The sequence below is a fragment of the Cervus elaphus genome, chromosome 11 (genome assembly GCF_910594005.1).
Source record: "Cervus elaphus chromosome 11, mCerEla1.1, whole genome shotgun sequence".
Classification (NCBI taxonomy): domain Eukaryota; kingdom Metazoa; phylum Chordata; class Mammalia; order Artiodactyla; family Cervidae; genus Cervus; species Cervus elaphus.
The window spans coordinates 8,166,145-8,193,329 of record NC_057825.1 but is presented as its reverse complement, the minus strand read 5'-3'; the positions used below and the strand labels follow the sequence as shown (position 1 = coordinate 8,193,329).

The window sequence follows — 27,185 nt, the reverse complement described above, 5'->3', positions numbered from 1 at the left end:
AGTAACATGCAGGATCTCAGTTCCCCTGCCAGGGAGCAAACCCGGGCCCCCTGCACTGGGAGCGTGGAGTCTTAAACCACTGGACCACCAGGGGAGTCCCAAGGTACAGTGGATTTAATTCTGTTAAAACCACCCTTTTTCCTATTACAAGAATAAGTCCAAAGCCTACAAAGAATAGAAGTCACTGTGTTCCCTTTCAAGTGCCAGGAAGAACAACACAAGTTGCCTCCTGGGCCTCTCACCTGACCTAAAAACTCAAGATCAGGCTCAAGTCATCTCTAAGTGATTTCACATCTCACTGGCAGCCAGATCAGAGTAGTAAAAGTTAAATAAGAGCAGTTAAAGCTTATAGGCTACCCCAGGTATAAGGCAGCCGTGGGGCTTTAGGCAAATTGTTTAACCTCTCTCATACTCAGTGGCCTCATCTGTAAACTGAAAACAGCATTACTACCTAGTTCATGGGGCTGTTGCAAGAAGTCTATAAAGTAATGCTTACAAGACCTGGGCTCGATAACTTGTCAGTTTTTATTCTCACTAAATACTGGAGTGTTAACTGTGCCCAGAAAGGCTGGGCTCCCTCCAGAATAAGGGCCACTCTCAAGTGAGAATTACTGCTTAGCAGGACTTCTTAACTGTTCCACAGAAAATCCTGAGAACCAGTCCTTCCTATCTTGATTCCAGTTGAATTTGGAAATCATAGACTGAATTCTTCCAGTCTGTGTATGAGCCACAGTTCTTCACAAACGATGAGAATACCCAAAGAACTTGTTTATAATGCATATTCTTAGAGCTCTCCCTCCAGGAGTCTCGTCTAGGTTTGACGTGGGGCCAGGGATTGGTTATATTTAACAAACACTCCCAAGGAATTTTCATCCAGAGTCTGAGACACTGCCCTAAACCAGGGATAGGCAGGCAGGCTTTTCTGGAAAGAGCCAGAGAGTAAATATCTTTGGCTTTTGGGTCAGATATCTGTCACAACCACTCAACTCTGCTGTTGTAGCCGCAAAACAGCCAGACATTAAGGAAATGATGGGATGTGGCTGTGTTCCAGTAAAACTTGATTTACAAAGGCATGTGGGGGGCCAGATTTGACCCATGAGCCCCTGCTCTCTGCCAGCCCCTATCTCCTCTACATATAACCAATGAAGAAACAGATTTGTGTAATTTTTTTTGAAAAGTGATATTTCTTTAATTTAAAATTATGACCTGGAAAGACCCAGTCACTCCAAGCTTCCTCTTTATACCCAATTGGAACAGACACAATATTGGCTCAGATTGCCAACCCCAGAGAAAAACCAAACCAAGCTGCAAACCCCTCAGGAATTCCCCAAACTTCCTAAGTTCAGGGGCCATCAGGCTCCATGAAGGGAGGGCGCCCAGGTGGCCGGAGGCTGTTGCTTTCCAGTCACTGAGAAGTTTTCCTTCGCTCTGTAGCTGGCACCACCCTCATCCCCCATAGTGAGGATGATGCTAAAAGAGTCACCTCCCAACCGTCCTCGGGGGCATCTTCCCATAACTGCCACAGTGGAGCTGGGCGATTCTAGACGTACACCAGAAGGGCAGCACCTTCTTTGTTTAGCTGAGATCTGGAGCCTTGAGTTGCAACCAGCGGTCAACGTGTGGCCAAGGACTCCTCGGCAGCAAAATGGCAAACTTGGGAGAGGACCGGGGAAGGTGCAAGGGTCTCAGTAACTGATGGCGATTCTGTAAATGAAACAAGACAGATGCCAGCTGGGTAAAGTCCTTACAAATGGGGAGAAAGCGTCAAGACAGAAGAGGGAATACCACCTCCTCCGGCACTCCGACCGAGGTCGGTTGGCTCTCCTTCGAGCACAGACGTCCGAGGTCCCACTTCTTGGGTCAGTTTCAGTTCTCCCACCGCAGACACTCATGGCCAGTGAGGCCTTCGGATTCACTCAACCAGTCAGTGAGGCTCTCGCGAGAACACGAGGCGCCGAGAACTGTGAGAAGGCAGTCCAGGGCGTGATGCGATGGAGGCTGTTTTCTGCACCGAGTTTTGGAACTGCGCGATCAGTAGAGGGGAAAGAAGGAAGGGCGTGGCCAGAGCTGCCCTCGGAGGCCCCGGAGGCCTTCCCAGAGGGGTTCATGTATAATAAATACCACTGGCTTGCAGCAAAGCCGTCTGGAAGAAGCCGTGGCCTTAGAGCCACTGCAAGTGGGGGCAACGAATAACATTTACAGCACCCAAAGCCTGATGCTTGACCTGAGTCAAAAGCTGTCGGGACAAACCACAAAAGGGCTGCCCGGGGAACGCAGTGGAAGACCAGATGGAGGTCAGGCTGGTCCCCACCACACACAGCATTCCTGAGCCTGGCCGGCTGCAGCCTGGGTATACTGCAGGGGCAGTCTAGAGCACTAACAGGGTGTGCCTGGGTGCGGTGGGGGTGGAGGGGGGAGAGAACAGCCCCAACCCGAGTCCCCTGAGAACTGAGACACAGTGAGAAGGAGAAAAGGGCGGGGGTTTCCTCCTCAAGCCCACCGGGTCACTCTGCCTCCCAAGGGAGGAAGAAGATATTATTGTGCTACTGCCAGCACCACTGACGTTATTTTACTCCAAAGGATGGCACCTGGGTGGGGGGCAGGATTTCAGCGCAGGCCCCCAGCTGTGAAACGCCCCCCTGCAGTGAGAGCCCTCCTTATGGTGGTCCTAGTCCGAGTCTGGGTCACGTCACAAGCCCTTGCTCATGACAACATGGGTCCCATCACCAGCGCCTGACCCCCGCCCATCCAGTCTTCAGGTTCTTAGCAGGACAGCTCAAGGGGTGGGGTGGGTAACAAGAGTTTTGGGTCCCAGGAACCCAACAAATTCTTCTTCCCAGTCTCCTTCACCTTCCAGAAACAGCGGACCCCTAAAAGTCTGTCAAACTGGGAGCCGTTCAGGTGGCCAGGCCTAGCCTAAAGCCAACCACACAAGCCACTTACAAGACCTCCGTGGTATCATCCATTCACAGCAGAAGGCTGGCCTGACCCCTGCTCTCATTGGATGATGCTGTCTGGCTGCCCATTCTGGGCCACCTGTCCAGGGTCAGAGGCGGTGGCGGGGTTGGGCATGTTGCTCTGAAGGTAGCGGCGGAAATCTTTGATCATGGGCCGTAGGACCTGGATGAGGACGCTCAGGGCCGCCTGGGTGCCCTCCATGGCCTGAGCCTGTCGCTCCTGGGCACAGGCTTGCACCTCCTGGGAGCGACGGATCATCTGTAGCAGGTCGTTCTGCTGCTCCAGGTGCTGGGCGATCTCCTTCACGTGCAGGTTGGTGACCCGCTGCTCCTGGATCAGCTTGGCTGAGTTGAGGGCTATGCGGCTCTTGAGTGCCTGTGGCTTGACCGAGGTGTCAGCATGCTGGGCCATCATCTCCACAGGGGCCTCGGCCGGCAGGGGTGGAGGGGCCTCAGCTGTGCAGTACTCTACCACTCCCTCCTCCAGCGTGTGATAGGTGGTCTCTGTGGGGACTGTGGGGAAGAAAGAGCAAATTGGTGGCAGGTCACTTTCTAGAAAGAGTGAGGCTGGCCATATGGCGTAGGGAGTCGGCCATTAAGCCTTGTTCTGGAGAATTCAGCCTCTCCTGGCTTTATAGCCTTTTATTTATACATCTGGGGCTTCCTGGGTGGCACTAGCGGTAAAGAACCTGCCCGCCAATGAAGGAGGTGTAAGAGATGCGGGTTCAATTCCTGGGTCAGGAAGAGCCCCTGGAGAAGGGCATGGCAACCCACTGCAGTATTCTTGCCTGGAGAATCCCATGGACAGAGAAGCCTGGCGGGCTACAGTCTATGGGTCACACAGAGTTGGACACAACTGAAGTGACTCAGCACGCATGTATAAATCTAGACTCCAAAGGATTCAGAATCTTAATCTACTTAATAACCAAAGGGTCAGCCCCTGATCTGGCAAAAGCAAAGATGCTAATAGTTAAGACCAGCACCTACTATGTGCTAGGCACGGTGCTAACCCTTTGTACTCCTTAGCTTCATGAACCCTCATAATGACACCAAGAGGCAGATACTGTCACATTCATTTTCAGAGATGATAAGACAGACTCAGACACCACGGTACGACTGGCCTAAGGTCATACAGCTTATTCAGCAGGTATAGGAAGAAACCCAGGTCTCCCTCAATACTAGTGACCAAGGTGTTCACAGTCACCCCACTGGGCTGCTTCTGGCTGATAAAAGCAGGGCCAAGTGCTCCCAGAAGTACCAGCACACAGCAGGCATCCTGGGTGAGGGTTTGCAACCCCACTGGTCCTGGCTCCTTCAGTGCTTTCTTGACTTCCATGTCTTTTATGGCCAAGCAGAAAAGGAAGTGGGAGTGGGAAGGCGGCAGTTAAAGTGCCCAATAAGTGCCTCCTGTCTCCTTGATCACCTTAGTCAATGGAATGCCTAAAGGTCCTTCCTCTTACAGAACAGCAGCTGATTTAGACCAGTGTTTGATCCCCTTTCCCACCTCCATATCCTTGAGAAATATGACACTGCTGGGGTATGGCACTCACACACACACACCCAATTCTCCCAAGCCCCATTGAGAAACCACTGATAGATTCAGTTCCCAGCCCATCACAAAGACCACTTAACAGTCATTGGTGCAAAACTTATCTGAACTAAAAAGTCCAACCAACTAGTTTCATTGTCATTCCTAGCTTGAGAACCTTTGAAGGCACTCTAGCTGGCTGTTTGGGCCTCCAAGCATGTCGGAAAGATCAGTTCTTCCCTCCCTTTAATGCCGAAATCAATTGTGTGTCCCACCCCCACCTCCAGGAAGTCCCCTTTCTCTTCTGAGTCCTTAGGTGATCCTGACTGATAGTGCAGTTATTCATATATGTGTCCCTCTTATCTGTCCTCCTAGAATATAACCGACCTATCTCTTAGACACCTTGGGAATCCCAGCACCGAGCCCAGGGTTTGGCACAGAATTGCACTAATGGTTGATGAGTGAATGGAGGGGTAGATTTAACACCAGGAACCGGGAGGTTCCTCAGCAGTGTCTGATGAATGTTCACACTGAAAACAGAATGTCTTTGTCCAGAGTCAATGTCCATCTGCCTATTCATTCAGTAAATACCTCCTGACTGCTTACTAGGCACCAGGCTCTGGAAAAAGTCCTGTAGGGGTATAAACATGGTCTCTGTCTTCAAGGACCAAACAGTTCAGTCACGGACGCAAATGGTGGCAAAACAGTGGAGGGCAAGCCAGTCCCTCAGAAGTCCAGACTGCGTGCTGAGGAAGTCTGAGAGAGAAAACAAGATCACTTCTGTCTGGGGAGCCCTTGGAAGGCCTCCTGGTCGTCCAAGACTCCCATCTGACCTTTGACCCTTGGCAGCCAACCTTCCCTGGGCTGCCCCAGCTCTTTCTGGCCCTTCCCATTTAGGAACGCTGGACTGGGTGGGAGAGGTCACTCACTCTGTGTCAGGGTGACCGTGGCGGCGGCTGCAGTGGCCGTGGGTCCAAGGGCCACGGGGTGGATCTCTGCGGTACTGGGCAAGCTGATAATGGTGGCCTCGCCCAGCAGGTTGCAGATGCGCTGTTGCATGGGGGTGAGCAGTACAGGGGCTACAGCGGGGCCACTGGCGCCACTGCCACCGCCTGTCCCAGGCCCACCTGCTCCATCTTCCTCAGTGGGCCCTGGGGCCTCGCCACCCTCCACGGCCGCCCGGACCTGGGCAACCTTGCGACGGACCTCGGTCTTGAGGTCGGACCACTTCTTCTTGACCTCGGGCAGCTCCCGGCGGCAGGTGGCCACGGCGTTGACCCTTCTCAGAATGCCGTGCCACGCCGCACTCTTGGCAGCCAGAGGGACGCCGGCGTTGAAGTGGTTCACCAGCAGGTGCTTCTTCAGTTCCAGCTCCTCCACGATGATCTCCACCTCTCGCTCAGAGAAGTTCATCTTCCTTTTCTTGGCGGGGACGGCCATGGCCTCTCCCCACCCGGCTTTTTAAAGAAACTATAATCCCCTAACTGCCCCAATTCCCCTTCTGTCTTCCTTAGCCTCGCTACTCACCCACCCCCCTACAGGGGATAGGCTGGGCTGGTCCAAGGCCAAGTACCAGGCCTTTGGTAACCCCCCTCGCTACGCAAAGTGCGTAGGGCCCAGCCCCGACCTGCCCAGCCGCTGCCAGCCAGCTGCGTAATGGCTTCCTGAATCTGCCTCTTCCGCCGGGGTGTGCGGAGATCCGCCCACTTCCCCTCTTCCCGCCTCCCAGAGCTTCTCTAGGGAGACCCGCCCTCCCGGTTGGTCGCGGTTCAGATATCACATCGATCACTGGTTCTTTCGACCTGTCGCTCAGCTAGAGGGCACGCCTACTTACTGGAAGTCGCCTGATCATTGGTCTCAAGGTGTGTCTGTCGCTACAGAGCGCCCCACCCAACCTAGTCTTTGCTCACCCCTATTGGAAAGTCGTCCTGTCGTTCAATCATCATGATTACGACTTTTACGCCGTTAAATTCAGCTATTTTATTGGTGGTTTAAGGAGTTAGATTACCAAAACCCGGCTTCCTTGAGGATCCCTAGTGCTTTCGGCCTTGAGCCGTTGACCAGTTAATTTTTTTTTAATTGTACCCAGGGCGCAAACTTTGCCTTGGCAACCGCAGATCACAATCGCTCCTCAAGCAAATCCTATTTCCCATTGGAGATGACGATCTCTCCGTACACGACGGCTCCTCGCGTTTCTAGGATTCCGCTGGATAAACAGCGTTGCTGAATGGAAGTAGGACACGGGGCTTTCCGCCTGCCAATCACAGGACTCCTGCCTATCGCAGCGTGATTTCTTCTCGCCGGCCCGACTCAGCCAATCACCGCCTCCCTCCGTTTGAATCGGCCCCAGGTTTAGCCGGGATTGCCCCTCCCTCTCTATTAATCTGGGTAGTCTAGGGCTGCGTGGGCAGTCCTCGGCGTGGCTCCGCCCCTCCAGTGGCCGTTCTGGCCTGTGATTAGTCGACGTCTCCCCGGGGGCGTGGCCATCCAGCCGGCGCGCCGCGGGGCGGGGCTCCCGGAAGCTGCCCATCCCGCCTGCTTGCCGGCATCGCAGAGCCCGCGCTAGTCGACCAAGGACCCCGGTGTGTCGTCCGCGCTCTCCCCGTCGGCCCGTCGCCCTAGCCTCGCGCCCGATGGTGAGCAGTGTGTTGTGCCGCTGCGTGGCTTCCCCGCCGCCAGACCCCGCCGCCTCCGCCTCGTCGTCCGCCTCATCGCCGGCGTCCGTGGACCCGTGCGGCGGCGCCGTCTGCGGGGGCCCGGACCACCGGCTGCGCCTCTGGAGCCTCTTCCAGACTCTCGACGTCAACCGCGACGGCGGGCTGTGTGTCAACGACCTGGCCGTGGGACTTCGGCGCCTGGGACTACACCGCACCGAGGGCGAGCTCCGGGTAGGCAACGCGCACCCCTCCGCGCGGGCGGGCAAGGGACCCCCTCCTTCGCGCCCCAGCACCTCTGGGAGGTCCAGGTGACAGGTCTGGTCTGTGCGACCGGCCGCCCTTTGGAGCTTGGCAGGCTTGGTGGAGGCCTCTCGGGCTGGCTGAGACCCCGTGGATGACAGACTTGGACACCCCCATTTATGCTCTAGTGGGAGTAGAGCTCCTTCTTGGCCTCTGTGGGCGCTTGGGCTAGGCAGAGGGGTGCGGGGATAGGCTCTACCTGGGTACAGGCGGGTACCCTTTGGATATTCTGATGGCCGAAAAGCCCCTTTCTGCCGGGGCTTTCCCCAAAGTAGAAGGCCAAGTCTCCAGAGTCTGCTGTATGTCACCTTCTGACCTCAAGACTAAGCTTTGATGCTCCCCTCTACCCATCATTAATGGTTTCATCCATCCTCTTCCCAGTGGCCCCACGTTTCCATGCCAGCGGTGGGCCCTGATCGGGTTCCTCTCAGAAACATGTGGGAGTTGGAAAAAATGGGAACTGGGGTTTCAGGCAGATCGAGCCATGTGGGTGGTAAGAACTGACAGTTCTGGGTGAGGCTCAATCCCCGTTGACATGCTTATCCAGAAAATGGGATCAAGATCTCTTACAACCTTGCAGATTAGAGTGAAAGAATCCAGAGGAAAATTTTTCCTGAAAGTGAAAGCCTGGCCCACCTAGGAAGAGACTTTGTTACTTTTGTTCTGGAGTGGCCTCCTGGCCAAAGGAGAAGGAGGGACAGAGATGTGCTGTCCTTTCTGTATGAAACCCTCAAGCAGAGGCTGTTTCTTCCTCTTCTGTCTCTCATGGTATGTTTTCCTATCTGAATTTGTAGCTGTAGATGCCCTTTTCCAAGTATTTTGTTTATTGTGGCTTAGCCTGATTTATAACATGGAGGAAGACTACTTTACCTAGCAACCTGTTTCTCTTGTAAGTTAGTTCCTTCGGTTCTTTTGTACATACCCCAATTAGAGAATCTCATAGCTAAGTGTGAAAAAAGTTTTGGTAAAACGGCAGTGAATTTAAGCAATTTGTTTTTCGAGTAGGTGTACATAAAGTTTTAAACTTTATGTCCAGAGTATCTTGGCTCAACATCCAAGCTATTTCACCTACTTAGGATCAGCCTAGGGAGACCAAGGGTAACACTATGCAAGGTAGAATCATTGGGTTAAGTCCAACAGGCTTAGAAGCAAGATTTTTTTTTTTTTTTTAAGATTTTTTTTAAAAAGTCTTTTCAAGTGAGTGTTACACAGAACTGAGCTGAGTATTTTCTAATCCATAACTGATGAATAAATCATTTGGAAAGATGAGATGGCTGAACTCAGAGAGTCTGTGACTTATGGGCTCAGGGAGGTTAGCCTTTCTGCTTCTGTGAACCTAGCCACCAGGTTACATGGAGGGCATTGGGCTGCAGGAGTGTATTCAGTGTTTACACCATGCTTTGTGCTTCAACTGGAGTCAGTGTTTTTATGATTTATGACACATCAGACATGGATCCAAATCTATTTTTTGTTTTTTTTGGTAGTAAATGTAAATTTTAAGGGCAGACAAGGAGAAAGTGATCATTTTCTTTCCAGTGTTGAAACTTTTTTGATTAACCAAAAGGAGCCTAGCCCATTGGAGTCACACTGGCTCTACAATCTCTAACTCAGGGAGTAAGTTTCCTTTCAGTGTATGGCTTTTCATTTGGATTCTGACTACTTCTACCAACTCTTTCAGCTGATGAATGTGAAATTATACAGCTTTGCGAGATTGGGAATGATTCATTTTATTCGTTTATTACCTGTGGAGGCGCACAGGCTAGTCCTGCAAGCGAATGGTTTAAGCATGAGAGAGAGAACCTGCCTTCTTGTGAATATCTGGGCCGCAGGAAGACACCCTACCTCATGAACCCCCTTACCACTTCCTGCTGCAATAGTTATCGGTATTAGCTACACCCAGAAAAAGTAGTGCTGCGGTTTTGCAGAAGTATCAAAGGCAACAGAGAATTGGGGGGGGGGGCTGCCCTTCAAAATGGGTTATCTGCCGCAGTGACAGGCATTGAAAGACACAACATCCAACTCTGGCAGCTGCTCCATGTAACCCACAGGACCAGTCTGAGGTGCTTGGGTTTGCATAGGAATCAGCTGTGAGGGTTTATCAGTGGGCGGCCGGTGAACCCAGGCCTTGCAACTACACAGAGCCTTCCACTAGCTTGCCACTGCTGGATCAAGCTTTCTTTAGAAATGAGCCAACAGTTTTGGGCATCTGCCTTGGTTTCAGAAGAAATTGGAACAGTCGAGGAAAATTTACTTAAAATGGCAGTGGGCCAGAGACACCAATGACAGCCAGCCAGAGAAATTTTCTTTGTAAAGGGCATGTGAGCAGGAAGCCTGTCCTGGGACAAAAGAAGGGAAGAGTTTATTAAAGACAGAAAGAAGATGACGACCACAGTAGCAGCTTTGGGAGATGAGACTCCAGCGAGAGCTAATTATAGCATTGCCTATTTAAGGCATTTTCATGTGACCAAACAAAATCTCTGTCTGAAAACAAATTTAAAACATAGGCTGGAACTCGGGCAGCCAATTAGGGAAAGAACCCAAGCTGGTGACGTGTCAGCTGCTATTCCTCTAGCTGAGGCTTGAGGGACTCTCCTCAGCGGCTGGTGTTTGATACAAGTGAGGATTCTAGATGATGGTATGATCAAGTTTGCTGACTCAAGAGGCTCGCATGTGCTCCATCTAGTTTGAGCCTGACAAGCTGGGCTTTGGGGAGAACTTGAAGAATAATCCTTTTATTTGGCTTATGGGATCTTTATTTGACATGTGGGATCTTAGCTCCCCAACCAGGAATCAAACCTTCATCCCCTGCATTGCAGGGCAGATTCTTAACCACTGGATCACCAGGGAAGTCCCCAACTTTTTAGAACCACATCTTTTATTCCCAAAATAGGTTTCAGGATTATTCAGAGATTATCCTATCAAACATGAGAACCTGCCCTCCCCTAATTCTCTCCTTGACCTGAACAGTGTACAGGAAGCAATCTCTGTTGACCTGGAATAATGTCAAGTTGGCATTGCTTGATCACACGCTATGTTGGACTCTATACCTTTTCAGTGTCTGGCCATTTGTGGGGCAGGTATTTGCCTAAATAGTCACACTTAGGTAAGAGAGTCTACAGAACAAAGACCTTTTTCCCTGGAAAGGGTGGAGACATAACTTGGTATGATAGAATGACACATTAGAAACAGAAAAATGCCATTCGTGGACTAGATTGACTTTACATATTTAACTGATTATGTTATATTGTAAAATTGGTTCCTGGGTTGGAGGAATTATCATCATCAATTCAGCTAGAAGATATTTGTTTTTAATATCTGGAAAGGTGGAGCCTGGTACCCTGATCCTTAGACCAGGTATTAAATAAGAACATAACAGAGTGGGCCTGACTTGGAGCTTCAGTGGGTGAATTCCTTTGATGTTCAAAGAGCCATCAATTGTTGAAGCCTCACAGAAACCACAGGGGAATGAGGGAAACAAATATTTTGCTGGTATTCATTTCTAGTCCAGCTGAGTACATAGCCGCAGGATGAATTTAGTGAATAAAACTGCACTCCGAGGGGACTAGTCTCATTAAATCTGAGCTGAGTTCATTTTTAACCGTTTCTTCTTTCACTAATGTGAACTTGGCAGAACCAAAGAATTTAGTCTTGGATGGTCACTGGCCATCCTAGGCCAGCCTCCCACCCAGCATTCCTCCTGTGACATCCTCCTTTGCAGAGGACCATCCAGCCCTTTCCTTTGTGGACTGAATTGGGGTCCATCTGAGTTCTTTCTCAGATCAGACTGAAGTCTGTCTCCTTGCGTCTATTACCCATTTGCCCCAGGTGTACCTTCAGGAACAACCTAGAATCAGGATCTAAGGGTCCTTGGAAACAGCCGTCTTATCTGAAAACACCTGTCTTATTGGAAGACAGCTGTCTTCCTGTAATCTGCTGCTGCTCAGTAGTTTTTACCATGCCCTTCTCACATGTCCACACTTCCCTGCACCCTTCTCTGGGGCAGTGTGCCCTGGAGTTAAGACTACAGATTTTCCTTGGAAGTCTAAAACAGGGAAAGCAGTGGAGATAGAAAATAGACTAGTGGTTGCCTGGGCCGGGGAGTGGAGGGCAGTGGAAAGCTAGGACGGTGATAACTAATAATAAGTCCGGAGTTTCTTTTGGAGGGTGTGGTAGCGAGGGTTCTTTGTGAGTGATGAAAGTGGCCTAAAACTGATGATGATTGCAAATATCCCTGAATATACTAAAAGCCCCTGAATTATACAGTCAAATGGGTGATTTCCTTGGTATGCAAGTTATATCTCAATTAAACTTTTGAATAACCCAACACAGGTTTTGCAGTATAAACATGGGTTCGGGTATTGTCCCAGCTGCTTGTGAGCTCTGTGACCTTGAGCAAGTTACTCGACCTCTCGAGGCTGAGTAGGAGGTTTAGTCTCCTTATCCTGGTGGGAGGAATACCTACTTCAGTGGGCTTGTTGTGGGATTGAATTAAAAGAAGTTCATGAAGAACCTGCAGCAGGGTTCAACCCAAAATGACCTTTTCCAGGGAGCCGTTGAAAATAAGATGCCCAGAGTTGTGGGTAATCATCTGCATTTTTTTCTTAGGTTACTGAGGTGAAAAGTGGACTTGAAAGAAGGAGAAAGCCTAGGGGATGTGGTTGTAAAGGGTGTGTCGGTAATAAAGTGTGTGCGGCAGTCTCCTGTCAGCTGATGGGGCTGCGGAAAACCTGGGCAGCCTTTAGGAAACCTACAGCCTTTAGGAAAATTAAAACAGAAAAAAGAGAGAGAAAGAAACCCTGTTGGCAGATTTCCAAAAAGCAGTCGTGTTACTGTACACAATATGATGTCTTTGGCCCAGATGTTTCCCAGGGTGGACATGCGCCCCCGTGGGCACCACTCTTGTCAGCCTGTTGTGGTTTCATGAGCCATGGATGATCTGGAAGCTTCAAGTAGAGCTTAACACCTTTGGAGATGGTCTCACTAACCTCGTTAGTTTGTAGAAGTGGGACTGAGGTTCCAAGGTTGGGCTGGTTGAAGGCAGAGTCAGTGGCAGAACCCAGGATATTTGTTCTCGGCCCAATTTAGCTCAGCTTACACGGCCTCTGTCCTTCCGTGGCTGGCGGTACCTAAGTAGCCCTTAACACTTTGCAGCCTTTATTTTCACACTTTGTGACAGGCGCCTATCTGTGCCCTGACACCAGCTGAGTGTTTTAAGACTTCCCCCCATGATATTCAGGAAGCAATGCCGGAAATGTTAGGTCCATTCTAGACTCTAAAAGACTCAACACAGCATCTGAAAAAAGAAGCCGTTCACTTAAAGATGCACCTTCCTTTAAAGTAAATGAATAACAAAGGTAGGACGGAAGGAAGGCGCTTCTTATCTGCTTTAAACTCCTGGCCGGGAAGCTTGAAAAGAAGGTGACTCATGGCTTATGTTCCCAGAGTCGGGGTTGGGGGGTGCCCCGTGGCTCTCCCTGTTCCTGCCGCTGCTCTGTGAAGCTTCCCACATTCCAGCCACCCCTGGCCTCCTGCCTCCTTTCTTGCAGCCCTCCCTCCTCCTGAGCTGGAGTCTTCTTACCAGACACAAGGAAAACCACCTCCATTGTGTGAGAAAACTTGAAAAAAAAAAAAGATAAGAAAAAAATTTTGAAATGCCAGTGGTAAAATAAAGAGGAGGGGATGGCTTGGATCACCCAGAATAAGCAGAGTGTTGCCTCCTTGTCTTTGGTCCGTTGCAGTTGAAGAGTCCTGTTGGTTAAAACCAGCCCACTACCATGCCTGCCTTCACCATCCTCACTTGGCCTTTTTACCATCCCTCCTGTTGCTTCTAGTTGATGGCCTTGGTTTGAGTTTGAACCCCTGGGATGTTAGAAATGGAAAGGCCTTTGAGGTTTGTCCAGTTCAGAGATGTTAAATAACTTGTCCAGGGTCTTACTGAAATACCTTAGGCGGTCATGTAGGGTCTCTTCTATGGGAGAGATTACATCCCCATAGAAGAAGCCTTTAGTGATAACATTTATGGACATGGTTAACTTTTTTCCTTTCTTCCTTTACATCTTGGGTGTGTTTTTTGGCTAGAGGCTTTTCTTTAAGCCTATATAAGCAATATAAAATAGGATCTGGTAAATGGTTCTGTAGCTAAAAACTTCCTTTTCTGAATTGTTTCTAAAGTGCTGACTTGATATAAACCAGTCATTCTTACATGGAGGTCTCCCATCTGCCCTTCACACCCTGAGCAGCTCTGATGTGTATTTGCTGAAGAAAGCAGCCGTCCACCTGGTGGGTTTCACACCTGTGTGTGGAGCTTCTTCTCTCTGAGGTCCTCCCCCAGGACAGAGAAAGAGGCTGGTGACAGCTACGTTCAAACTTAAGGCTTCCTAGGTGGCGCTAGTGGTAAAGAACCTGCCTACTAATGCAGGAGATGTAAGAGATGCAGGTTCAATCCCTGTGTCGGGAAGATCCCCTGGAGGAGGGCATGGCAACCCACTCCAGTATTCTTGCCTGGAGAATCCCACGGACAGAGGAGCCTGGCCGGCTCCAAAGATTCCAAAGGGTTGCAAAGAGTTGGACACAACTGAAGCGATTTAGCACAAACACACATGCATTCACACTCATTCAGATCGGTTTTAGAGGGCGATCCTGAAATCAGCTTTAAGAAACTGCAAACATCTAGTGTTGCTTTAATAATCTGCTGGCTTGCCATTTCACGTGGGAGTGAAGAAGGACTAGGAAAGTGTGGCTTCCACGAGTAAGCTGAACATGTGCCTATGGTTTGGCTCCCACTGGTCAATTTGGGTTGGTTGAAAAATTTTTGATCACTTTAGGTGACTTAGAGTGTTTATATGGCCAGCCTCAATACCATATTATCCCCACCACCACCACCCCATCTCTCCCCCGCTTTATATTTGACATCTATGTAATCTGAAAGGAGAATCAGGCTCCTATAAGAGCAGAAAAAGAAGAAAAATTATGCTGTGTTTCTATTCTGTCTCTTGTTTCTCCAGATCTTTAATTTACATTCTACATCTCAAAACCCTATACTTAAAATCAGGTTAGTTTTGTACACCCATGACTTTCTTTTAGAGAAAAGAAAAAGACATCTTTGTTCACAGGCATTGACCTTGAACTTGGGACCTCAGTGGAGACTGGCTTTTCACCAGGAGTAAATAAGCATCCAAAAAACTATTTCCTCTGTGGGGCACTTCTCTTTCCCACAGTCACAGGCGTACCCTTCAGGGAGTTTTGGCCAAAGCTAAATTTTCTGGTTTTACTTCCTAAAATGGAAATAGATTAGGGGATTTCACCTTTTTCATTACTGTAGTTTTGTCATCTTCAGTGCCAAAGGAGGCCAGTGCCTGGCTCCTCTTCGTCATCTAACTGGGGGCTGAGTCGAGGGCAGGAAGCTGTTTAACAGTCCTGCCTGACGTCCTAAGACCCCTCCTGCCATGGGACGGCACGGGACAACACCCGCGATCTAAGCATTTCAATTCTCCAGTTGACTCATTTCGGAGAAGGATATGTCACCTGCCACAGTGGTGCCTTTGAAACTGCAAATCGTTACTGCTGCTGCTGCTGCTAAGTCACTTCAGTCTTGTCCGACTCTGTGCGACCCCATAGACGGCAGCCCATCAGGCTCCACCATCCCTGGGATTCTCCAGGCAAGAACACTGGAGTGGGTTGCCATTTCCTTCTCCAATGCATGAAAGTGAAAAGTGAAAGTGAAGTCACTCAGTCGTGTCCAACTCTTCGCGACCCCACGGACTGCAGCCTACCAGGCTCCTCCATCCATGGGATTTTCCGGGCAAGAACACTGGAGTGGGTTGCCATTTCCTTCTCCAGCAAATCGTTATTACCAGTATATAAAGAGATCCTTCGGTCTTTTGCTCCTGCACCATTCAAGAGGATATATAAAAAAATATGTACCCCATTGCATATTAAGTTGGCATCTAAAAATTTTTGTCCCTAAGTTTGGTAGCTGCAGAGGATATAATTTCTGGCGTACTGTATATCTGATTTAAGTGTTTTAGTTTGTGGGTTTCAGTTTTGGTCAAAACCTTAGAGTTTTTTTTCAGATTCGACCCATTCAGTTTGTGTTACCCTCCACATAACCCATTAGCCAAGGCAGTCCTCGTTTTCAAATCAAATCATTTTGGCTTTCAGTCAAATAAAATCTGGCTTCATTTTTTTGGTTAAAAGTGTTAGTAGTCGTCCCTTTGACTACATCTCTTCCTAATGGTAATTATAATTCTAAGATAGATGGTTTGTAGGTAGTGAAACTGGTAAACAGCAGACAAGGGGCATTACCCTGGAGTCAGTCATGGGAGAGCTCTCTGCCCTGTTATAAGGCTCCCTCGGGAACCTCCAGTTGTCCTTCTGTGTGATGTCCCAGGGGCTTCTATACCCAGGGCAATTCATTATGATACTTTAGAATGGGTTCCCATTGGGAATCCATTCCGTTAGAATTTGTTGTTTTCTCTGAAAAGTATAGGAGATCCTGAGACACACTTTTTTATCCCCAAGTCTGTTTTCTAGATTCTTGGAAGAGTGGGTTCCTTCTGCAGGTGATTACCCTCAGCTTAACCAGGCTCTGTTGATGTTTATAAATCTACAGTTGCAGGAGGGTTATCTTCTCCAGTCCTATCTCTGGTTATCAGGGGTCCCTCAAGAAAGTTAAGTGAGGTGTAATTGTGTTATAGAGACTGCGAAAGAAACTAATGATCGACCAGATACTGGTGATGCTGTCATATAAGGAAAGAGAGGTACTACATTAACCCACAAGGAAATCAAAGGTACTAGAAAGGTTGCTTTAAAATCAAAATATTGGCAAAGTATGCAAATTGAATATGTTTTCATTGATTGCTGTCTTGGGTGCTGGTCAAAGGAGATTTTAGGATAAATAGGCCTGGTCTCTTCCTTACCTAGTTATTATTTCTTTTCTTCTGCTGACTTTGGGTGTAATTTATTCTTTTCTGGTAAGTAGAAACAGGTCATGGATTTAAGACCTCTCTTTTTGGGATGTAGGCATTCCCTTCTAAGTCCTACTCTGGCTACATTCCACAAGTTTTGCTGTGTTGTGGTTTCATACCATTCAAAATACTTTTTCATTTTTCCTTTGGTTTCTTCTTTGACACATAGATTATTTACAGTTGTATTTCATTTCTGCTTCCCTGGTGGCTCTGTGGTAAAGAATCCACCTGCCAATGCAGGAAACATGGGCTCAATCCCTGGGTCAGGAAGATCCCCTGGAGAAGGAAATGGCAACACACTCTAGTATTCTTGCCTGGGAAATCCCATGGACAGAGGAGCCTGGTGGGCTACAGTCCATGGGGTCACAAAAGAGTCAGACATAGAGACTAAACAACAAATTTCATTTATAAATATTTAAATATTTCCCAGGTATCATTGATTTCTAACTTAATTCCACTGTGGTCAAAAGAACATTTTGTACAAGTTGAATCCACTTATATTTAATTTAATGAGTCTTGTTTTATGAGCCAGAATATGTTCTGTGTGTACTTGAGAAGAATGTGCATTCTGGTCTTGTGCAGTGGAGTGTTTTATAAAGGCCGGTTAGGTCAGGTTGGTAGATAAGCTGTAGTGTTGTTCAAGTCTGTGTGCTCACTGATTTTCTGTCTACTTGCTCCACCATTTACTGAGACGAGGGTGTTAAGACCTGACTATAATGGTGGATTTGTCTCTCTTCTCCTTGCAGTTCTGTTGGGTTTTTACTTTCTGTCTTTTGAAACTCTGTAATGTGGTCCTAAAACATATAGGATTGTTATGTCTATTCTTTTACTTTTAACCTATGTGTCTTTATATATATATATATATTTTTTATAATATACATATTTATTTTTGGCTGTGCTGGGTCTTTGTTGCTGTCTGAAGGCCCTTCTCTGGTTGCAGCGAGTGGGGGCTACTCTCCAGCTGCAGCACGTGTGCAGATTTCTCAGGCGGTGGCTTCTCTTGTTACCAAGCACAAGCTCTAGAGCGTGCGGGCAGCTCTAGAGTTCAGGCTTTAGTAGTTGTTGCACATGGGCTTAGTTGCCCTGCGGCAGGTGGAATCTTCCTGGACCAGGGATCAAACTGGTGTCTGCTGCATTGCGAGGCAGATTCGTAATCACTAGACCACCAGGGAAGCCCGTGTCTTTATATTTAAAGTGTGTTTCTTGTAGGCAACATCTAGCTAGATCTTGCTTTTTTGATCAGCCTGACAATCTCTACCTCTGCACTGAGATGTTTAAACCATTTACATCTACTATTGTTACTGATACGGTTGAGTATAAATCTGCCATCTCACTGTTTGTTTTCTATTTGCACCACCTGTTCTATGTTCCTTTCTCTTTCTGCCTTCTTTTGGGTCAAAGAGTATTTATAATTTCACTTTATCTCATTTGTTAGCTTACTAGTTACAATTTTCTGTCTCTCTCCCCGTCCCCCCCACCTCTCTCTCTTCAGTGGTAGCTTTTGGAATTATAGTATACATTTTTAACTTATCACAACCACTTCATAAGTAGTTTAAGATTCTTTTTTAAATTTTATCTGTTTATTTGGCTGTGTTGGATCTTTGTTACTGCGCGTGGGCTTTCTCTAGTCGAGGTAAGCTGGGGGCTCCTCTCTAGTTGTGCACAGGCTTCTCACTGCCGTGGCTTCTCTTGTTGCAGAGCACAGGCTCTGGGTGGCCGCGCTTCAGTAGTCGCTGTGTGGGCTCAGTCGTCGTGGCTCTCAGGCTCTAGAGCACAGGCTCAGTAGTTGCAGGAGCACACTGGGCTTAGGGCTTAATTGCTCTGCATGTGGGGCTTTCCATGTAGCTCAGTCGGTAAAGAATCCGCCTGCAATGCTGGAGACCTGGGTTCAATTCCTGGGTCAGGAAGATTCCCTGGAGAAGGAAATGGCAACCCACTCCACTATTCTTACTTGGAAAATCCCATAGACAGAGGAGCCTGGCGGGCTACAGTCCATAGGTCGCAAGAGTCAGACATGACTTAGCACTATCTTCCTTTCAGCCTGTGGAATCTTCCCAGACCAGGGATCAAACTTGTGTCCCCTGCACTGGCAGGAGGATTCTTATCCACTGTACCACCCCCAGGGAAGTCCTAGTTTAAGAATATTAAACATTATGCTTTCATTTCTTTCTTCCCAGCCTTTGTGCAATGGTTCTCATACATTTTTACTTCTACGTATGTTATAAACCACGCAGGCTGCCTCTATGGCTTGTCTTTTTATGGGCTTCCCAGGTGACGCTAGTGGTAAAGAACCTGCCTACCAATGCAGGAGACACAGGGACGTGGATTTGATCCCTGGGTCTGAAAGATCCCCTGAAGGAGGGCCTGGCAACCTACGCCAGTATTCGTGCCTGGAGAATCCCATGGCCAGAGGAGCCTGGCGGGCTACAGTCCAAAGAGTCGCAAATAGTTGGACACGACTAAAGCAAAGGATGCATGTATAAACCCACAATACATTGTTTTATTTTTGCTTTAAATTGTCACTTATATTTGAAAGAGATTTAAACAATAAGAAAAATTTCTTTCTTTCTACCCACACAATTACCATTTCTAGTGCCTTTCATTCTTTTCATTCCATTCTTCATCTGGTATCATTTTCCTTCTGTCTGAAGGACTTCTTAACATTTCTTGTAATACAGTTCTGCTGTCAATAAATTCTTTAAGTTTTAGTACATCTGGAAAGTATTTTGCCTTCCTTTTGGATGGTATTTTTCTAGGTATAAAATTCTGGGTTAACAGTTTCTTATGGAAATCCCCTGACATTCTTGGTTTAGTTCTTCTGTAAGTAATGGGTGTTTTTCTCGAGGTGCTTTTTAGATTTTCTTCTTTATCACTGGTTTTCAGAAATAATAGTGATGTGCCTGACTGTAATTTTGTTTTGTTCTGATGTTCCTTATGCTTGGGGTTTGTTGAGCTCTTGGGTCTGTAGGTTTTAATAAATTTGGATAAAACCTGGCCATTGTTTATTTAAATATCTTTTCTGTTCCCACCTCCATGAATTTCAGATGGGTGGATATTAGTCTATTAGCAGTTCTCCCACAGGTCACTAATGCATTTCTCTCTCTCTCTTTCTCTCTCTCTTTTTTTTATGGCTTTATTTTTCCATGTGTGTTTCCTTTTGGAAAGTTTCTATTGCTCTGTCTTCAAGTTCCTGAATCTTTTCTTCTGCATTTCCTCATCTGCTGTTAAAACCGTCCAGGTGTGTTTTTCATCTCAGACATTGTAATTTTCATCTAGAGCATCTGTAGTGTCTCTGTTTAACGTGCTGTATCTTTCTTGGGCGTGTGGAATACAGTTATGACTTGTAATACCCTTGTGTCCTAATTCGATCACACATGTCCTTTCCAGGTCAGTTTCAGTGGATTGATTTCTCATGGTGGGTCATCTTCTCCTGCTTCTTTGCATTGCTGTTAATATTGTTATGGGATTTTTATCTTGGATATTTTTGTATTCCTATGAATATTCTTGAGCTTTATTCCGGTATGCAGTTATTTAGAAACAGTTTGACTCTCTTGGGCCAGCTTTTTATAGCTTTGTTAGTTCAACAAGAGCAGCATTTAGTCTAGGGCCAGTTTTGCCCCTGCTATGGAGGCAAAACCTTCTGAGTACCCTTCCTGAACTTTCCTATGTTATGAGGTTTTCCACTCCAGCCAGTGGGAACAGGAACTATTCTTAGCCCTGTGACGCCTTTGGCCAGTTCTTTCCCCACCCACAGGCAGTTTCCTCCTGCTCACATGCTCTGACTCTCAGGGGCCCTCAGCAGAGCTCCAGACCTCCCTCTCTGCACAGTTCTGTCTTCTCTGGTTCTCTGCCCTGCAAACTCCAGCTGTCCTGGCCTCCCAGCTCCTGCGCTTCCATGTGGGGAGACTGCTGCTGGGTGTCCACTCTCTGCGCGATAGCCGGCAACTCTAGGCAGGAAACCTGGGCAATTGAAGGTCTCATTTGTTTAGAAATCGAAGGCGTCCTGTCCTTCGTTGCCCAATGTCTTGAAAACCATCGTCTCACGTTTTGTCTGTACATTTAGTTGTTATAGTGAGGAACATGAATTGGTTCCTGTTACTCCATCTTGGCTGGAACCCACCGTGAGTTCATAGCTTAGTTCTGTGGTACAGAGGAGTCCATTAAAGGAAAAACCAGTTACTTACTCAATATAGGATTTCTCTTTTATTTGTAGATGAGGGCCGAAAAGATCACCAGCTGCCCCAATTCACCAGATTTTCACTGCCTTAAAAAAAAAAAGGATTAATTTTTAGTAGTGGATTCTTTATTTAGGGATTTTTACCCTAGACTGGCCCTTCTTTTGTAGTAAAACTATGTAGTTCTATGAACTCACAGTCATTTTCTAGATAAAAATAGCTAATTATGTACTGTTCTAAGAGCTTTCATGCATTATTTAACTAAGTCTTCAACCAACTCTATGAAGTAACAGTACAGTCCTGTTACTGTCCCCATTTTGCACATGAGGCTGTTAAAGCCTCAGAGAGGTAAAGTAGCTTGACCCAGATCACACAGCCAGGAAGTGATAGCCAGGATTTGAACCTGGGGTCTGGCTCCAAATACCAGACATTTAATCAACACACAGAACTCCTTCTAGGTAAAGTTGTTGTGTGTATCCAGTAAGAGGGCAACTGTCGTGGGCTCCTTCGCTCTCAAACAAGCATGGCAGTCTTGCTTTCCCTTTTCGTGTTTTCTTTTTAAATAACAGCTGTATATATGCACACATGCATGCCTGGTCATACATGCTCATGATCTGGTTTCACAAGGTATAAGAGGATACTCAGTAAAAATAAATCTCCCGTCTACCTTTCTGCCCTCAAACTCCCAAGTCCCCGCCATCCCCACCCCAGACCATCTCTTCAATTTTAGTATGTCCTTCCAGGGAGATTCTTCATATATGCAAGCGTAGAAATAAACAGCGGCATACTATCCCCTTCCTTCTGCATGTTGCTCTTTTCATCTAACAAGATATTTTCAAGTCGTTCCATAATTGTAGATATAGTGCTGCCTTACTATTTTTGGGGGGGGGAGGGGGGTTGATGTAGACCATTTTTAAAGTCTTTATTGAATCTGTTACAATATTGCTTCTGTTTTATGTTTGGTTTTTTGGCTGTGAGGCATGTGGGATCCTAGCTCCCCAACCAGGGATCGAACCCACACCCCCTGCGCTGGAAGGTGAAGTCTTAACCACTGGACCCTCAGGGAAGTCCCTGCCGTACTCTTTTTGACAGCTGCCTAGGGCTCCATTGTGTGGATGTGCGTTAATTTAGACCTGCTCCCCTTTTAAAGAACTTTAAATTGTTTCCATTTGTGTTCAGTCACTCAGTTGTGTCGGACTCTTTGCAACCCCATGGACCATAGGCCGCCAGGCTCCGCTGTCCATGGCGTTATCCAGGCAAGAATACTGGAGTGGGTTGCCATTTCCTTCTCCAGGGGACCTTCTCGACCCAGGGATTGAACCTGCATTCTCCTGTATGTAACCTGTGCTATTGTAAATCAGGCTGCAAAAAATATCCTTACATTTTATCACATGTATGCATCCCATATATGTCAACATATGTACATGTGATATCCCACATGTGCAAACATATCTGCAGGTTAATTCATTGAAAGTGGAATTGCTGTCAGAGGGTCTGTGCTTTTGATATGCTGGTAGCAGTGACTAAATTGCCCTCCAGCAAGACTGCGCTGGTTCACTCTTGTAACAGTGCATCAGGATATATGTTTCCCCAATACAGTCTATTAAACTTTTTCCATGCTGTGTTTGTTTTAAAAATAATGGTTATGAACACCCTATCAGAGAGTTGCCTTTTCAAGAGATGACATGACACTGCAGTTTGTCTGCTAGTAAATGAAGAAACAAATGACCAAGGATTAATTCGCTTCTATTCATGATTGCTCAGTTGAGTCCACAGCCTTCACCTATGCCTGGTCCTGGGTTCGAGGGCTAGAAAGATCTGTGACTTGATCCCTGTCCCCAGGCAGCTCACCGTGTAGAGGGCGCCGCAGAGGAGAAACGACCGTGATAGGGCGCAGAGAATGGGATAACTGAACAAGGGGAAGGGTTGCCGGATGTCTTAGGAAGCGTTGCCAGGATCTCTTGATCGTGTTAAACTTGAGGGGGAGTGTCATCCCGGAAGCCGCCAGTTGGAGAGGAGGAAGCCGAGCTTCTCCTTGTGGATTCCGGGCCACTGGAAGCCCCTCTGGAGGTTGCTGCGGGCACCTCCCTGCAGAACTGCCGGCCGCATGCGGGGAATCAGCGGGCTGTGATTGGAGGGACGTTGCTGGGGGGATAATGAACCCGGTAGTGTCGGCAGAGGTGATTGGCCGCGCCCTGCTGCAGTGAGAATGCAGGCTTAGATGCTCGGGTGCTCGCCGGCGTGATGCTGCTCCTTAGTTCAGAGAGGACGAGCTGAATGGTCGGGAGCTAGAAGTTGGCTTCTGCCTCGGGAGAGGTCTGTCGGGCCATCCGCCTTATCTTTCTTTCTCTTTTTTTTTTTTGCCAAGAAGCCAAACCTTTGATCACAATCCACCTGCAAAAGTGAGTTTTTATTGGAAGAAGCTCCAGCGGCTCTCTCGTGGCCAGCAACCCCCCGACGGGGCTCTCAGAGTGAGCTGCTTCGCAGGCCAGGCACGACAGCAGTGAGAAGGCAGGAAGCAGCCACGGCGGGCAGAGTTGCCAGCCCTCCCAGCTCCCCAGGCTAGTCATCCAAGCAGCTGTGTAGCCAGAGACCTTCAGTGTGGTGGCCACAGCCCTCGAAAGTGAGCGGTCACTGGAGGCGACGTGGGGAGCAAGCTGGGATGTTTCAGATGCTGTGGCATTTTCTGTCGAGCTTTTTCCCCAGGGCCGGGTGCCAAGGCTCCAGAGAGGGCAGCGGGAATGAAGTCAGAGGCACCCCGGCCCCGGCTCGGAGAGACCAGATGCCAAGCTTTTTGGGGAAGCAGGACGGAAGGACTGAGGCCACGGAAAAGAGACCCACCATCTTGCTGGTGGTTGGACCTGCAGAGCAATTTCCTAAGGTAACGGCACTGTCGAGGACCTCCTAGGTGAGGGGCTGGCCTGGAGAAAGCTGGAGCGTGCGGCAGGAAGAGAAAACTTACGGGTGAATCCGTGTGGTACCAGGGGCCTGGGGAGAAGTGTTAGACAATAAAGAAGCCCAGCTTTAGTCCAGTCTTCCTGTGGATGCTGCACCAGCTTGATTACCTTATGTGACCACTTCAGTGGCCATTTGAAGAAGAAAGGTGGAATGCAATGGGAGATACACCCTAGGATGTGTCACTGTGGCCCCAGAAAGTCATTTGAAAGGAAGGGACAGTTGCAGTGTGTCTTAGGTATTAGCATTTTAAACAGCTCAGGGAAGACGGATCTCAAGGGGGCCACAGAGCGAACCTTCAAAGGTGAACCCAGGTGCCAGGAACTAGGGAGGACCAGCCTGTCCTTCATCCCGAAGGTCAGACCTTCTGCCTTGGTGGGCAGAGGAGACCCGTTTTACCTTTCCGTTGGGGAGGAGGGGAGCAGTGGGGCAGAGTTGAGGCTGGAGGCTCAGAGAGCAGAGGCCGGTGGTCCTCTGGGGTCCTCAGGTCTGCTGAGTGCGGGGGTCTTCCATCCATCTCACGCCCTGAGTGTGGGTTATGTCATCTGATCCCCTCAAGAGCCAGGGTAAGTGGTGGCATCCCCATTTCACAGATGAGGAAACTGAGGTGGAGGAAGGTTAAGTAATTTGCCCAGGATTAAACAATAAAGGAAGGGCAGAGGTGAGATTTCACTCAGGTCTACCTGGAACTTTGCCCTCTCCTGCCTCGCCTTCGCTTAAGAAAGCCGCCAGGACTGGTCTGGTTCGGTTCAGGATTAGAACCAACAAGGCTGCTTGGCTGTGATTTCTCCCACCCGAGGTAGCAATGCCTCGTTCACCTCCCAAGCCTTGGTTAGTCTGAATCTTTTCTCATTTCTCAAGGTAAAAATCTACTGGGAAAAGGAAGGAGAGTCTGCCCTATGTGTGGCAGACTGTAGAGCCCAGAAAAGGTTCTGCTGGGTTGGATTGCTGCACTTATGAAACAGATGTTCACTGTTCCTTTGCTCAGTGAAAGGGACCTTTTTTTTTAATTTATTTCTTTGCCTGCCCTGGGGCTTAGTTGTGGCATGAAGGATCTTCAGTTGAGGTATGTGGGATCTATTTCCCTGACCAGGGATCGAACCCAGGCCTCCTACATTGGGAGCATGAAGTCTTAGCCACTGGGCCACTAGGGAAGTCCCAGGAGGGACTTCTGATGCCACAACTTTTGCCGTGGTTACAATGAGAAAACAAATCCTTAGTCTGTGCTCAACCACTGGCGGCAGGGTTCTGAGCATCTGTACTGTGCCTGAGGCTGACAGGTGTCGCTCTCTACCTTTGGATCATTTTAGAGGAGCTTGGAAATGGCTGCAGGGTTATCTGTTGGAAGGAACTTTTATCTCCAGACCTGCTTGCCTACAGTCAAGGGATTATGGGATTGGCCGGCTCCCTTTTAAATTCACCCACTTTTGACTTTAATAATTAACTGCTCCATTTCCCAGACTCATACTGACTGGCACCCCTTGCCAGTCCTGCCCCTGCCACCTGGGCTGGCTGGCATTAGAACTCTCTGTTCTAAACAGCTTCTTTCCTGACCTACAGAATTGGGAGCAAGGCGGGCTGGAACCTAAGACTCACACCTCACTGGCACTTCTCCCCAAAGGAACATGAATCAGCTGGCTGGGGGTGGGGGGAGCCCCAAGAGGGAGGTGGATCAGCTGGTTTGGTTTGAAGCAAGCAGGAGAGCGCACCTGGGCAGTGTGGACCCTTTAAAGGCAGATAACTAAGAGCTGGAATAGCAGTTCAGCAGTGCGTCCTTTTCCGCGCAGCTGCTCTTGAAGGTGGAGGGTTGAGGGTTGTGATCATTGGCCGGTGGGGCCTGGCTCGCTGTTTCTCTGCCATTTCTCTCAGGCAGAGGCTGCCGCGACCGCGTGGAAACCTGGTGGAGACATTCACTTTGGTTCTCAGGCTTCTCAGTTTCCCAGCATTGCTACTCTGTTTAATTCTCACTTCCTTCTTTTAAATATGTCTGCTGGTGAGTCAGGTTCCTGCAAGTTTTTATTCTAGGAACTGTTCCAGTTTCTACCCTTTATCTTTGTCTTCCAGTTGATCTGCAGTTGGAGAAGAAAGCCATTAGTCTGGAGTGGGAGGTACCCCGAGCTGCATTCAAGCTTTCAAATCCTGAGGGGCCGTCTCCTCAGAAGCTGAGAATTTTTGCTCATTGTGTGTCTAATTGCCAACTGCAGGCAGGTTTCATTGGGAACCAGCTCCACTGGGCTGTCATGGCAACCCGATCATCAAATGACACTGCGACTGCAGCAGCAAATGACGCTCTGAGAGCCTTACGGGTGGGCGGGACTAGAGTAGCCGGATGCTGGCAAGGCTCCTTCACATATTAATATTTGGGGCTTGGTCTGAGTCATCGGAGGGGGGCGGCAGAAATGCTTTATGAGCTAATGCCACACTCCCAAAGGTACTCTACTTGCCCTGTTCTTACTCATGGTATTCCAGCTCTTGTTGGAAGCACCTGTCTCTCCGGTATGAAACAGTAGTAGAACAAGGAAAGCCTGTGGGGTCGGAGCATTGGCAGGCCTGAAGGTGAGAAGATGCTCGTGAGAGGAACTGCAGATTAAGGGAAATGGAATACCACTGAATTCTCAGGGATCGGGAGTGACTGTCATCATTTCCCAGAACTAGTTGTTATGGACTTTGGAAGAAAGGAGACAAAAGTGGATCTGGGTCACAAAATTAGAACAGGTAAAGAGAGCAGAGAAGACGTATAGATGGCAGGAGGGGGAAGAGCGCATTATATTAAAGGATCCAGAAACGTCTGGGGCTGGTGTCAAACATCAGGAACTGAACTGGTGTCAAATACCAGGTATCAAACATCCTGCTTTATGAACCTGTTTTTTTGGCCATGGCATGTGACATGTGGGTTGCCATGGTGGCTCAGATGGTAAAGAATCTGCCTGAAATGCAGGAGACCTGGTTCAATCCCTGGGCTGGGAAGATCCCCTGGAGAAGGGAATGGCAACCCACTCCTGTGTTCTTGCCTGGAGAATCCCATGGACAAAGGACAAAACTGCAGGCTGCAGTCCATGGGGTTACAAAGAATCAGACACAACTGAACGACTACACTCACTCTCATGTGACATGTGGGATCTTAGTGCCCCAACCAGGGATCGAACCCGTGCCCCCCGCAGTGGAAGCAGAGTCCTAACCACCAAACTGCCAGGCAGGTTCCGAGCCCTGCTTTATTCTTCCTTATTTGTATTTCTCAGGTATTGTTCAGTGCTTTAACAGAGTTTCTTGTGACTTTTTTTTTTTAACTAAGGCTAAAAGGCTCTCCCACACCTGCCACCTCCCATGTGGTCCTGCTCATTGTAATTCTCAGGGTCAGGAGGAGGAAGTGTTGTTTGGAAACTGAATTCTAAAATCTCTTTATGGCAGTGTCAGGTTTGGGTACTGATTTACGTGGCCATTGTAACAAGAGCTGGGCCCCAGGTGAGCCTCAGCCCCGCCGCCAGCTGGCTCTGGGGCCTGAGCAAACCAGGTGGCCTCTCCTGGTCTGATTCTTCATCTCAGAGATTAAGAGGTCACCCCAGGGCCCCTCTGGGTCCCAGTGTCTGTCATCCCAGGGAGAGAATGTTTGCCCTGGAACTCCAGGTGCCTGAAGGTCTCAACTGGAA

The 27,185-nt window shown here is 48.4% G+C and overlaps 2 protein-coding genes across 6 annotated transcripts in view; one reads left to right on the top strand and one right to left on the bottom strand.

Moving 5' to 3' along the window:
- Positions 1-1,164: 1,164 nt before the first annotated feature.
- NAIF1 (nuclear apoptosis inducing factor 1) lies at positions 1,165-6,170 on the bottom strand. 4 transcript variants are annotated; one of them, XR_006343355.1, is made up of 3 exons: positions 5,415-6,170; positions 1,789-3,470; positions 1,165-1,704 (listed from the first exon to the last, which is right to left on the bottom strand). XR_006343355.1 is itself a non-coding variant. In XM_043916761.1 (2 exons), exons 1-2 carry the CDS (start codon positions 5,923-5,925, stop codon positions 2,998-3,000), a joined length of 984 nt encoding a protein of 327 aa, XP_043772696.1. In that variant the 5' UTR covers positions 5,926-6,170; the 3' UTR covers positions 1,165-2,997. The 4 variants fall into 4 exon arrangements, 1 of the variants encoding a protein (XP_043772696.1); XR_006343354.1 differs by having other exon boundaries at positions 1,165-2,023; positions 2,944-3,470; XR_006343356.1 differs by having other exon boundaries at positions 2,944-3,470.
- Positions 6,171-6,537: 367 nt separating this feature from the next.
- Positions 6,538-27,185, top strand: part of SLC25A25 (solute carrier family 25 member 25) — a 33,916-nt gene continuing 13,268 nt past the window's right edge. The window contains exon 1 of one of the 2 annotated variants that reach the window (XM_043916758.1): positions 6,538-7,373. In XM_043916758.1, the coding sequence (XP_043772693.1) occupies positions 7,119-7,373 (255 nt within the window). In that variant the 5' untranslated portion in view covers positions 6,538-7,118. Of the gene's footprint in view, positions 7,374-22,954; positions 23,465-27,185 lie in introns of those variants that run through there. The other variant, XM_043916759.1, reaches the window with a different exon arrangement.